We start from the raw sequence: 13,737 nt of genomic DNA on the forward strand, positions 1-13,737 counted from the left end.
GAATATGACAAACAAACCGTTCAGGAATTTCACTTTAGATCATTTTCAAAAATGCAGTGTACTTCAGGCACAGAACGTGTTACATTTAGAGCAGGGGTGTCAAACTCATTTTGGTCCGGGGGCCGTATCCAACCGACTTTGATCCAAAGGGGCCGGATCAGAAAACTCATGTCATATAAACCCCAAAAATAACAATAAGTTCAAATATTTGTGCAGAGAAATGCAAATCTATTACAGAAATCTTTTTTAATTGATGAACTCTTTCTTATTATAATATTATAATATTATGAACAACCTGAAACTTTAAGAAAAATTCAATTTAAACACAAAGTTTTAACATTAACTTGTATGCAAACAGGAATAAGTAAATTTTTCTTGGAAAATCCTGCACTCAACGTCCACTTTTCTCATTTTTGACATTTTTCTGATGAGGGTGTCACGGTCGACAGTCAAAACGATCGTCCTTTAAGAGCGTTTGGAAAGAGACAAGTCTTCATTTGTGCTGCTCTGGTGGGAGGGGCCACGTACAGAGGCGCTGGAGATGCTGATATGCTAAGCACCGCAGAAAATTACCAATATTTTAATAGAAAATATAATTAAAATATTTTAGTAGAAAATCACCCAAGGGCCATATTAAAGGTCTTGGAGGGCCGGATCTGGCCCCCGGGCCTTATGTTTGACACCTGTGATTTAGAGGATGACAAAAGACATTTCTGCCTCTGGGAAAAACTTATCTCTCAAAGTACATACAAAATACACATGCCAGTGGGGAGATCTGGTGAGAAATGACAGTATGATTAATGATGATAAATTAAAACCTTTAATAAGTGAAACTGTGTCTCTACACTTCGACTCTTATTGCAGTCCAGAATTATTTTTTTAAATTCTACACCCACAAATGCAAATAATTTAACACATGATGAATACTGAGCCCAAAAAACTGTTCCAGATATTATTTATTCAACAATAAGTAAATGTAATAATTATGGTGACAGGTTTACTCCCAGCTTGGCTCCAGCTCAACGTCTCCAACTCTACCTGCAGGGGGAGCACTAACCTCCTGATGATACTGAGTGAGCACATATTCAGAAATCAGGAGCCTGATCCTGTTACTGAGGGTTTCAAAGTCCTGTCAGTGGCTCCATTTTGAGAACATTTGGCTTTTCAATATACATTATCGTTCAAAAGTTTTAGAACACCACGTTTTTTTCCATTTTTTTTTACTGTTTATTGTTGACCAAAACGTATTCTAAACATTTGATTCATGAAAGTGTCCACCTTTGGCAGATATAACAGCTGAACGCACTCGTGGCTCGTTCTTTTTACAATAGAAATCAAATATTCTTCAGAAAGTTCTTCTCAAGTCTGTTGCAGAAGTTGTGTGGCACTTGTAGGTTGCTTGGCTTTCACTCTTCTGTCCAGTTCGATGGGGTTTAAGTCTGGAGACTGTGCTGGACACTCCATGTTTTCAAGTTTACTATCTTGTTCTGTTTTCCTGAGGTAGTTTTGGCAGAGCTTGGACTTGTGTTTTGTTACCTTTTATCTTTTTTAACCTCTGGCTGTTCAGTTTTTAACTTTGTTCCATTTCAAGCTCTTCATTGGACTTGCACGACTTGAATTGCAACTGGAAACTGGAAAAATGTGGGTGTTCTAAAACATTTGACCAGTAGTATATTTAGTTTAGTTTAGTTTTGTAGTACTTTATTGTCTCCGCATGGGAAATTGTCCTCTGCATTTCACCCATCCTTTCAGGAGCAGCGGCCATCACATGCCTTCTCCTAGAGCTTGCTGCTAGGCTTAGTCAGGACTACCTTAGCTGGATGATTTTTACCTGCCTATGGTGCATGTCTTTCGTAAACTGGAGTGCCCAGGAGAAACCCATCCAGACACATAGAGAACACAAAGAAAGGCCTGGGCGACCAGGGGGATCAAACCCAGAACCTTCTTGCTGTGAAACCTGAGTGCTCGCCATTCAGCCACCGTGTCACTAGTTTTGAATTGAAAAAGCAACAGTCTTAGAATATTGCCAAACCACGTGATAACAAATCTGTAGTGTGTTATTATCTAGGATCGTGGTACAGATGATGCAGATTACATTTAAAACTTTGGGGGCCTGTTTCTGACATAAGCCCATAATGTTGGTGATGCAATATTAGTTAAGTGCAAGGGTGTTGCTAAAAATGTAAGCTATGTGACCATCTGTTTTGTACACTCCCCTCATCAACAACCAAGGCATTAAACACATTCTTGCTGTCAAATGTCAACAATTTCACTTATTTTGAGGGACTTCTCTAAATGTCAACTCTTGCTCTCAAAAACCTGTTTGGTGATGACTGAAGGCCCAGACTAGTGCCTCTGACTTTTGGGTGGGGATTGATGCTGTCAATGTGGTCAAACAGGACATGTGGGTGTGGCCTCCAGCCTGCAGGGGGAGTAGAGGGGGATATAAGCTCAGTGTGTGTCTGGCTTTGGCACAGTCCTCCTCGAGCTCTGATCTTCGCTGATCTCCACAGGTCTCTCACTATGCTCTCCAGAAGCTCCTTCAGCTCTACCTCCACACGCGGCACCTCCCTGGGGTCTGGCCTCCGCACTGTGGGGCGCTCCTCTGGTAGTGTCTATGGAGGAGCAGGAGGGGCAGGTGTGCGCGTCTCCAAATCCAGCTCCGGAGCTCTGGGCGCTGGATTCGATCTGAGCGATGCTGTGGATGTGACCGTCAACGAGAAGGCCACCATGCAGAACCTGAACGACCGCCTGGCCACATACCTCGACAAGGTACAATGTTATATTTTTATATCAGCTCATTTGATTTATTCATGAGTAGCAGTATTATTTGTGATTGTACAAAAGTACTTTGATTTATACAGTTATTTGATGTGGTGTTATATTCTCACAGGTGCGCAGTCTGGAGAAGGCCAACGCTGATCTGGAGATGAAGATCAGGAAATACCTTGAGAACAGGACCAGCATTCACCTCCACGACAGCTCCGCCCACACAGCCACCATCGTCGGCCTGCAGGACAAGGTACACTTCACCTTCCACAAACTAATTCTATTGACACATATTTACAGCCCCTTTAGAACAGGACAGGCCTGGTGAGCACTGGGGCTTAGATCAGAATCACATTTAGACCCAGAAGTTTTTAGAAATGATTTAATATTAACCCTAACCAGAGCAAATGAGCAGTAGCAGTAAAACAAGCAGAGGCAGCACCAGGAGCAGCACAGCTCTATTCATTTTGTGTCCCTCTAAACACAATTTGTACTTTTTTCAGATTGGTGATGCTGCTCGTGTGAATGCTGCTCTGTACTTGGCTGTGGACAACGCCAAACTGGCCGCTGACGACTTCAAAGTCAAGTGAGTAACATTAAAGTCAATTTTCATATCAGGAGAAATATACTCTATATTATTATACTATAAGTTGATTAATGTTCATATGTTGGCTGTTGTAGGTTTGAGAACGAGTTTGCCATGCGTCAGTCGGTGGAGGCAGACATCGCAGGGCTGAAGAAAGTCCTGGACGACCTGGGTCTGGCTCGCTCGGATCTGGAGATGCAGGTGGAGGGTCTGAAGAATGACCTCATCTACATGAAGAGGCAGCATGAGGAGGTGAGATCTTCAGTCTTTTCTTTTTAATTCACACAGCATTATTTGTGTGGATGGATTAGATTAAATATTTCACTAAACTTTTATTTGTGTCCATGCAGGACCTGCTGGCTCTGCGTGCTAGCATGGGAGGATCAGTGAATGTGGAGGTGGACGCTGCTCCTCAGCAGGACCTCAGCGTTGTCATGGCTGGAATCAGAGAACACTACGAGAGCGTCACCGACAAGAACCGCAGAGACCTGGAGGCCTGGTTCCAGGCCAAGGTGAATACTTCTACCACACTTTACATTAAACATCTTTATAGGTGAAATATGGTTTGTTTGGGAATGTTAAATTCTTCAGGCAACACATTTAGACAATTTGAGTGAATAAAATGAAGTTCAAAGTGTTTCTCTCGTGCAGAGCGTTGAGCTGACCAAAGACGTGGCCGTGAGCACAGAGACCCTGAAGACCAGTCGCTCCGAGATTTCTGAACTGCGCCGCACCCTGAGCACACTGGAGATCAAACTGCAGGCTCAGCTCAGTAAGGTATGAAAGAGGACCAGACTCCCACTCAAAGACACGACAGAAAGTTGTTAGCATTAGCACTAAGTTGTTAGCGTTAGCCGCCATGTCTAACTCAGGTCCCAACTCTTGTTTGTAGAAAGGAGCTCTGGAGGTGAACCTGGCTGAAGTGAACAGCCGCTACGCCATGATGCTGGCCAGCTTCCAGCAGCAGGTGACATCACTGGAGCAACTGAGCGCGCTCAGAGCCGATCTGGCCAATCAGACGGAGCAGTACAAATTGCTGCTGGACATTAAGACCAGACTGGAGATGGAGATCGCAGAGTACCGCCGTCTGCTGGATGGAGATATGGAGAAGTGAGTTTTGTTTTCTCCAAAACACTTTCGGTTTTATATGTAGATGTAACAACACAAAGGAAAGTCAGTGTCCTGTAGACGGTGATTCTAATTCTTTCTGTGTTTCTTCAGGCAATCTCTCACCACCAAAACCACCACCACCACCAAAGTCATAACCATTGTCCAGGAAGTGGATGAACATGGAAACATCATTTCTGGTTAGATTAAGTAACATCACCTCAGCCAATCAGAGCTCATGAAACAAGAGGGCTGTGTCCAATCAGAAGCCAGGAAACACTGGAGGGTTTCATCTTCCGAGGTCAAATTTTAACTGATGTGCCAGCCAATGTTTAATAAAAATCATAACATAAGCTTTTGCGATTTGTCATTACGTTAAATTGACTGTGTGAGTGGAAAAATACAATTAGCTTTAAACCAAGAAAAAGGTTTTGGAGTAGTTTTGACGATAACTGAAGTGTAACAAAGGTCATATATGACACAAAATTGACTCCTCTGAGCTTTAAGTCAAGTTATAATGCTGTTACCTCCTCAAAAACATACCCAGAGTTGTGTTTTGTTTCATTCACACATGTTTGAGTAATCTTTTATTATTAGTCTGTCTACATCTACGAAGCTCAAAATGCTCTGTTCCACCTTGTGATGTCATGGAGCTGTAGTTTTCAAGTTTATTTAAGCTCATTTAACCTTTAGTTCAGTAGTGATTGGCAATTCCAGGGCTGAAAGTATCTAAATTATTCTAGCAAAGGTGTATGGAGTTGAAAAAACACAATGGAGCATTTCCTGTATTACTACATGACATCACAAGGTGGAACAGACAGTTTTCTTTAAGGAAAGCCGGGCAAAGTTGTTTTTTTTTTGTTCTTCTTGTTGGTGTGGGAGATAATTTTCATGACACCATCCAATATTCTTCGTAACAGTGACCTGAGGAAATATCTGACCCTGTTTCACCACCACCTCAAATTCTCATCTGCCGCTAACACTTTTTATGTCCCACAAATATTAGTTCATTATATTAAGAAATGCGAGAGAAGAAAAGTGTCCCTGGAAATGTACCTCGAAGGGTTCCCATAATGTTCATATGTTGTAATAAAGCTGATTCTAATGGCTCCTAATATGAGGTTACGTCCAGTTCAGCGCTACCTGCTTTGGGCATGAGTGACAAAATGAGACAAAAACAGCCCTGAGCGTCACATAAGAGCGTATACGCCGTAATAAAGAGGCTGGTTCTCAAGCTATCAAACATTTTATGATGAGATTACAATGGGGATTTACCGTGTTTAAATAATACTCAATTTGGAGATGGAGTGCGTTCAGATGTTAAGGCATAACATCTAGAAGTGTATTAAAGTTTTTTTTTTTTTTTTTTTTTTATGAAAGTGACCAATTCTAACTTACAATGACACGGCGGTATTTTGTTAATTATTGATTCATTTATTCATTATTGATTATCTTGCAATTATTTTAAAGCTGTATTTTTTTAATAGTCAACATACAATTTCAAAATGAGACTATAGTTTCATGTGGGCAAATGGGAATTCAGTGAGTGCGTTTACATGCACATCGGTATCCCAGTTATGATCAGGTTTTTTGAGTATCTTGGTTTTGTCATAGCGCATGTATACACAGTATCTCAGTTATGAGAAATTGGGATACTGTAGTTGGTATATTCCGATAGTAACCGGGATACTGATGTGCATGTATACATACTCAGTGAGTGTTTTTACATGTGCTTGAGCAGAGGTGCTCACACTTTTTCAGCATGTGAGCTACTTACAAAATGACCAAGTCATAATGATCTACCTAATACAAAGCCAAGCAAACTGCACTGAAACACTCTGTACCCCTTTTTGGACCCTCACCCACAGTTTGAGAACCCCTTTTTTAAGAGAACTTCCTCTGGCACTTTACACAAAACTGAGAAAAAGTTAAGGAAGATTTTTAAACCTGTTTTTTAAAGTTCCAAACTGGAGTTACATTCTTTTCTGGTTTTGCAGTGATATTTACCAGCCTCTGCACATTTACCAAACCAAACGCACATCGTGACAAACACAGATGCATTTGTGCACTTTTGTTAGACAAACTTCAGCCAAATGTGGCAGTAGGTCTGTTCTGTAGATCCGCTCTATGCTGTAGACCTGCTTTGTGCCAACACTGTAACACAAATTTAGACTCGTTTTTGCTTCACGTTTGGTCTTGCTCTTCTAATCAGCCGCACTGTGGGAGGGGCTTGTGTTCGCTGTACGCAGGAAGGAGCGAGAGCGTGAAAAGGCGAGGGGCGGCGTGCTGACGTGAGGCAGATGGACAGGTAGGATGTTGAGGAAGTTGAACCTGCCCTGTGATGCACGCTGGTACACGAGGGCACACGCTGTTGCAGACGAGCCGTGCATAGGGAGCGTGTGTGTTTGTGATGCGCCGTAGAGTCTCCGCGGGTTTCAAATGAGCGCACAGGCTGCACTGAGACGCCCCACACGCTCCTGCACCCGCTACAAGTTTATTACCAACAGCAGCGGCCGTAATGAAATATGATCGCACTTGTTGAGTGTCAGACCTTGAGTGAGAGACAAGACCGAGTCCAAACGCGAGTCAGAGACGAGACACGGCGATCTACCCACACGACCTTGGCGATCGACTGGTAGATCGCAATCGACGTATTGAGCACCCCTGTGCTTGAGTATCCTGGTTTATCAGTGTCCATGTAAACACAGTGTCCTGGAAAAGCCAGTATCCCCGTTGTAAGAAACCAGGATACTCTCACTGGGTTATTCTCATAGTGCTGAAGAAGAATGAGTTGATAAATCAGAATACTGCGACTGCAAACCACAGTATCTAAGACAACGTTTACGCTGAAACGAATCACCATATTGGAAACGATTTGAGTCCAGACATGTCGTTTCTGTGTCCGCAAGCCTTCCCTATCCACACAACTTTCCAGGTATTTGTTTATGTTTTACAGAAACGAAACTTAAAACTGCATGGCTAATTTGCATAAACTTAAGCACTCAAAAAACAGCTCGCTATTGTGCGCTAATGCGGTTCAGCTTCTGTCGGACTCAGTTGAATATGAGTGTTCTCTCATATTGAACACTCAGTGGTTCATGTTAAACTTTTCAGAGATTATACATCTGCAGGTCATACGCATAGATCATATATATGAATGGATATATGTTCTATCTATATGTTATGTTATAGTTCTGAGTTACTTCACGGTGCATAGACCTACGTCAGCGTATCAGGCGTCTTCAGGCGTCCACACAGTGCTGGATCAGATCTGTACTCAGATTAATTCCTGGGAGCTGGCGGCACCAGATCATTCCGTCTCTGGAGCCATATTCCATCGGATTAGTGTGGACGAACACTGCATCCGCAATGAAAACGACTCGAATACGTACTAGTTGTGGTCAGGGCCTTAATTTCTCAACACAGATGCTGTACTGAGTATGTGTGAACTAAAGTAACAAAAAAGGTAGAAGCAATTTTCCCAAAACGACTCAGTCTTCTACCAGGGCTTTTAAAATATTTTATTACACCTGTAAGAAGACTAAACTGTCACTGTGGATTTTTACTGACACTATGACAATATTACACATAGTCTGATGTTCTTGCTGTGCATATGACTGAAAGATTTTCATTCTGTACTCTTCTCTCTCATTTAATGTCTCTCTCTAATTTTAATTTTATGATTATTATTTATGTTTTGATTTGTTTGTATTGTGATTTCAATATATTTCTTATTCTGTAAAGCACTTTGAATGACTTTCTGTGTGAATTGTGCTATCCAAATGAACTTGCCCTGCCTTGCCTTCTTATTTAAAATATATCTTTTTACCCCGTCGCTTTTTTGTTAGAAACACGCTAAAAGCCTTACCATAGTTGCCATAGTTATCACTCTAAATATCCAGGATGCTCTGATTGTGCATGTATACAGGAATATGTAAACTGCAAATCCAGAATACTGTCATGACCAGGATAAGGCTCATAATCTGGATACTCGAGTGCATGGAAACAATTAATTGACGAGTATTGTTTTGTGGTTTGGCATTGAAAAATTGCATTGTATATTTGTCTTTACGCTTTCATGTCATTTTCCAAAGCTAAACATCAATAGTGAAATTTAGTTTTGAATTAGTTAGATTTATGGGGGAAACAATACTGGATCTGAACCAGTCATAGAGAGAACATGCAAACCTGGGACCTTTTACTGTGAGCTGAGTGTTGCAGTAATAACAGGGAGGACTAGATCCATCCAACCAACCAGAGAGACAAGGCTAACATGACTCTGACTCTCAATGATGGCACTTAGTTTAAAAACAACAACACAATAAACTGATATATTTCAATTATTTTGACTCTTGAAATTATTACACAATTTCAATCTTTAGTTTTATTATTTTTATTGATCATTGCACTCTGGTCCTCTGATGTTTCTTGACTTCTGATTGGACACAGCCCTCTTGTTTCATGAGCTCTGATTGGCTGAGGTGATGTTACTTAATCTAAGCAGAAATGATGTTTCCATGTTCATCCACTTCCTGGACAATGGTTATGACTTTGGTGGTGGTGGTGGTTTTGGTGGTGAGAGATTGCCTGAAGAAACACAGAAAGAATTAGAATCACCGTCTACAGGACACTGACTTTCCTTTGTGTTGTTACATCTACATATAAAACCGAAAGTGTTTTGGAGAAAACAAAACTCACTTCTCCATATCTCCATCCAGCAGACGGCGGTACTCTGCGATCTCCATCTCCAGTCTGGTCTTAATGTCCAGCAGCAATTTGTACTGCTCCGTCTGATTGGCCAGATCGGCTCTGAGCGCGCTCAGTTGCTCCTCCAGTGATGTCACCTGCTGCTGGAAGCTGGCCAGCATCATGGCGTAGCGGCTGTTCACTTCAGCCAGGTTCACCTCCAGAGCTCCTTTCTACAAACAAGAGTTGGGACCTGAGTTAGACATGGCGGCTAACGCTAACAACTTAGTGCTAATGCTAACAACTTTCTGTCGTGTCTTTGAGTGGGAGTCTGGTCCTCTTTCATACCTTACTGAGCTGAGCCTGCAGTTTGATCTCCAGTGTGCTCAGGGTGCGGCGCAGTTCAGAAATCTCGGAGCGGCTGGTCTTCAGGGTCTCTGTGCTCACGGCCACGTCTTTGGTCAGCTCAACGCTCTGCACGAGAGAAACACTTTGAACTTCATTTATTCACTCAAATTGTCTAAATGTGTTGCCTGAAGAATTTAACATTCCCAAACAAACCATATTTCACCTATAAAGATGTTTAATGTAAAGTGTGGTTGAAGTATTCACCTTGGCCTGGAACCAGGCCTCCAGGTCTCTGCGGTTCTTGTCGGTGACGCTCTCGTAGTGTTCTCTGATTCCAGCCATGACAACGCTGAGGTCCTGCTGAGGAGCAGCGTCCACCTCCACATTCACTGATCCTCCCATGCTAGCACGCAGAGCCAGCAGGTCCTGCATGGACACAAATAAAAGTTTAGTGAAATATTTAATCTAATCCATCCACACAAATAATGCTGTGTGAATTAAAAAGAAAAGACTGAAGATCTCACCTCCTCATGCTGCCTCTTCATGTAGATGAGATCGTCCTTCAGACCCTCCACCTGCATCTCCAGATCCGAGCGAGCCAGAGTCAACCCATCCAGGACTTTCTTCAGCCCTGCGATGTCTGCCTCCACCGACTGATGCATGGCAAACTCGTTCTCAAACCTACAACAGCCAACATATGAACATTAATCAACTTATAGTATAATAATATAGAGTATTTTCTCCTGATATGAAAATTGACTGTAATGTTACTCACTTGACTTTGAAGTCGTCAGCGGCCAGTTTGGCGTTGTCCACAGCCAAGTACAGAGCAGCATTCACACGAGCAGCATCACCAATCTGAAAAAGTACAAATTGTGTTTAGAGGGACACAAAATGAATAGAGCTGTGCTGCTCCTGGTGCTGCCTCTGCTTGTTTTACTGCTACTGCTCATTTGCTCTGGTTAGGGTTAATATTAAATCATTTCTAAAAACTTCTGGGTCTAAATGTGATTCTGATCTAAGCCCCAGTGCTCACCAGGCCTGTCCTGTTCTAAAGGGGCTGTAAATATGTGTCAATAGAATTAGTTTGTGGAAGGTGAAGTGTACCTTGTCCTGCAGGCCGACGATGGTGGCTGTGTGGGCGGAGCTGTCGTGGAGGTGAATGCTGGTCCTGTTCTCAAGGTATTTCCTGATCTTCATCTCCAGATCAGCGTTGGCCTTCTCCAGACTGCGCACCTGTGAGAAGATAACACCTCATCAAATAACTGTATAAATCAAAGTACTTTTTTACAATCACAAATAATACTGCTACTCATGAATAAATCAAATGAGCTGATATAAAATATAACATTGTACCTTGTCGAGGTATGTGGCCAGGCGGTCGTTCAGGTTCTGCATGGTGGCCTTCTCGTTGACGGTCACATCCACAGCATCGCTCAGATCGAATCCAGCGCCCAGAGCTCCGGAGCTGGATTTGGAGACGCGCACACCTGCCCCTCCTGCTCCTCCATAGACACTACCAGAGGAGCGCCCCACAGTGCGGAGGCCAGACCCCAGGGAGGTGCCGCGTGTGGAGGTAGAGCTGAAGGAGCTTCTGGAGAGCATAGTGAGATTTCTGGAGACCTGAAGAGATCAGCGAAGATCAGAGCTCGAGGAGGACTGTGCCAAAGCCAGACACACACTGGGCTTATATCCCCCTCTACTCCCCCTGCAGGCTGGAGGCCACACCCACATGTCCTGTTTGACCACACTGACAGCATCAATCAACACCCAAAAGCCAGAGGCACTAGTCTGGGTCGTCAGTAGTCGCCAGACTGGTTTGTGAGAGCAAGAGTTGACATTTAAAAATCCTCCTAAAATGAATGATTTGTTGAAAGTGTGAATTAGTTTTATGTAGCGGTTTGTAGTGAGAGACAGACGCATACTCTGCATTTTTAGGAAGAACTGAAATCACTTAAACTACAATTATGCATTTTGCGCACGGTTAAACTGGTTAATTCAGTATAAATTAATTGTGGCATAATAAATTACAATCTTTAATCAAATATATTACAGATTACAGGCTTTTGCATTGCACTAACTGTATATTTAATCAACATTATGAGTCGATACACTGCAAACCTTGTCAACAAAACTTCACTGACAGATTTTATTATTATTATTTTTTTAGATAATTGATTAACATCCCCATTATACACTTACATACAAACAACATTTTATTATTTTTATGTTAAGACCAATGTAGAGAGAAATAGTTCAGTTGTAAAAAAGTGGCAGAACTTGTATTAGAATTAATAAATCATAATCCTAAAATAAAGCCTAAAGAATAGTCAGTTGATCAAATAATATCATATTTATTTTAACATTGTGCTTTTATTGATCATTCCTCTTTTTTAGTTCTTGAATCTTTTTTGAAATACCATGGCTTTCACATGTGAGGCCTGTTGTATTATACCTGAAAATACAGGTTCTGAAAATCTGTTTCCAATTGCAGCTGCTTAAACTGCCGGTGTGCTACTCCCCCCTGACACTTTACTATTATTATGATTATTGAGAGCAAGTTACCTGCTCTCACCAATCAGAGCAACAGCTGAAGTTAAAGTGGGGCAACTGATAAAAACTTTATGTCTTTTTTTAGTTTATAAGTGAAGAGAAGTTTGAATAAAGTAGAATTTATATTTCTTTTTTAAAACAAAATGTACTTGCATTTTTTTTTACTAGGTTAAAGGTTGTATGGAGGATTTTTTGTTTTGTTTCAAGTTGTCAGTGATAGATTATAGAGGTGCAGTAGCCTTGTAATTATGATGACCAAAAAAAAGAGAATAAAAATTCATCAACTCTGGACGTGGTGGGGCTAAACATTTGCCAATAGATAACGACACTGCCTCGTTATCTGTGAGCTGACAGGCTGTCAATCAATCTCCCTACGTTTCTAGCGTAACTGACTTGCCTGCGCGCCGCCGGTACGTGGTTTACGTACGTCTGTCACGCAGTCCACAGACGCAAGACGCACAGACGCTGTTTACTCCACCAACGCAACAGTTCTTTTTTTGACCTATATCTTCCTCGCAGTTCGCACAAAGTTTGTTGCAATGGCGACAAGAATCCAGGAGCAGTTCATTCATTCATTCCAGCGATGGCGCGACTGAAGCAGACGCAGGGTCTAAAGACTGACGCACTGGTCGCCAAATTACTCCTGGACAGGTCACTTCTGCTTATTATGAAAACGTACTTTATTTCCAAGAGCTACACTAATGTTTTTCAGGACACGAAAGTGATATCCTATGTCTGAAAACTTAATTTTCAAGGCAAAGAAAGAGTCCGCTTGCTGCTGCGTGTTGTAGCTAGTTCATTCGCACGGAATCTCCGCGCAACCTTCTCTGCACCCCTTTCCTGCTCCTGTCCCCGCTGCCCGTTCCGCTCTTCCCCCTGCTCCTCACTTCTCCGGGCACAGAATCTCCACGCACCGCTCCTCTCTCCTCTCTCCCTGCTCCGCTCTTCTTCCTTCTCCTCACTTCTCGTCCGCGAACGAAATGTCCGCACACCCGCTCACCCCGCTCCTCACTTCTCCGTCTTGCCTAACCAACACTGTAGTTAGTTGTTTACAAGTCATGTGCAGCTCACCGGCTGTAAACAAACCTGTTTCTGGCGTAAAGAGGAGGAGGGAGGAGGCATTTCTACGTAGGAGCTGTAGGGGAGGGGGGTGGTTTCACGCATGCGCAACATTTGAAAAAGGACAAACAGTCGCTGGATTTCTCGTTCCTTGGAAAATCCTCTATACAACCTTTAAGGAAAAACAAGCATTTTCTCACTTGAAATGAAGAGACAAATGTAACTGCACTTAAAAATAAGATTAGGATTATATAGGTAAATCTTGTTTTAAGTGAAATTGTATTCAAAACAAGACAAATAAAACTTAAAGAAGACATATTGTGCTTGTGTTTGTTATATAATTATAATCTGTGATACCTGTGGATCATTATGTTATAATTTTAAATCAGAATATTCGTCTAAAATGATTTAATCAAAGAAATAAGTTGGCTGACTTCCATGAAAACTGTGGTGCCCAGTGGGAGCTGACGTCACCATAAACGTCATCACAACAAAGAGTCGCGTGGCTGTTGACACCTCCTATGGACAGCTGCAGATCACAATGGTGTGCAAAGGATTATTTTTTTTTCATTTGTAACAAAATGATTACACAAGGCTGTATCACCAATTAAGAAAATATAATTGAAGAA

At 42.1% G+C, this 13,737-nt stretch overlaps 2 protein-coding genes across 3 annotated transcripts; one reads left to right on the forward strand and one right to left on the reverse strand.

The window, feature by feature from the left end:
• Nucleotides 1-2,586: 2,586 nt before the first annotated feature.
• On the forward strand, nucleotides 2,587-4,469 carry LOC110172784 (keratin, type I cytoskeletal 13-like). The gene is made up of 7 exons (XM_020938718.2): nucleotides 2,587-2,772; nucleotides 2,894-3,022; nucleotides 3,273-3,355; nucleotides 3,451-3,607; nucleotides 3,706-3,867; nucleotides 4,007-4,132; nucleotides 4,248-4,469. The coding sequence occupies exons 1-7, from the start codon at nucleotides 2,731-2,733 to the stop codon at nucleotides 4,467-4,469; spliced, it is 921 nt and encodes a 306-aa protein (XP_020794377.2). The 5' UTR covers nucleotides 2,587-2,730.
• Nucleotides 4,470-8,958: 4,489 nt separating this feature from the next.
• On the reverse strand, nucleotides 8,959-11,074 carry LOC110172783 (keratin, type I cytoskeletal 13-like). 2 transcript variants are annotated; one of them, XM_055165532.1, is made up of 9 exons: nucleotides 10,853-11,065; nucleotides 10,604-10,732; nucleotides 10,272-10,354; nucleotides 10,021-10,177; nucleotides 9,761-9,922; nucleotides 9,497-9,622; nucleotides 9,161-9,381; nucleotides 9,094-9,117; nucleotides 8,959-9,049 (listed from the first exon to the last, which is right to left on the reverse strand). In XM_055165532.1, exons 1-9 carry the CDS (start codon nucleotides 10,892-10,894, stop codon nucleotides 8,959-8,961), a joined length of 1,035 nt encoding a protein of 344 aa, XP_055021507.1. In that variant the 5' UTR covers nucleotides 10,895-11,065. The 2 variants fall into 2 exon arrangements, with proteins under 2 accessions (XP_055021507.1, XP_020794376.2); XM_020938717.2 differs by lacking the exon at nucleotides 9,094-9,117 and having other exon boundaries at nucleotides 10,853-11,074.
• Between the last annotated feature and the right edge of the window lie 2,663 nt (nucleotides 11,075-13,737).

This window comes from Boleophthalmus pectinirostris, unplaced genomic scaffold, assembly GCF_026225935.1.
Source record: "Boleophthalmus pectinirostris isolate CB_2022bp ecotype Guang Dong unplaced genomic scaffold, ASM2622593v1 HiC_scaffold_8, whole genome shotgun sequence".
NCBI lineage: Eukaryota > Metazoa > Chordata > Actinopteri > Gobiiformes > Gobiidae > Boleophthalmus > Boleophthalmus pectinirostris.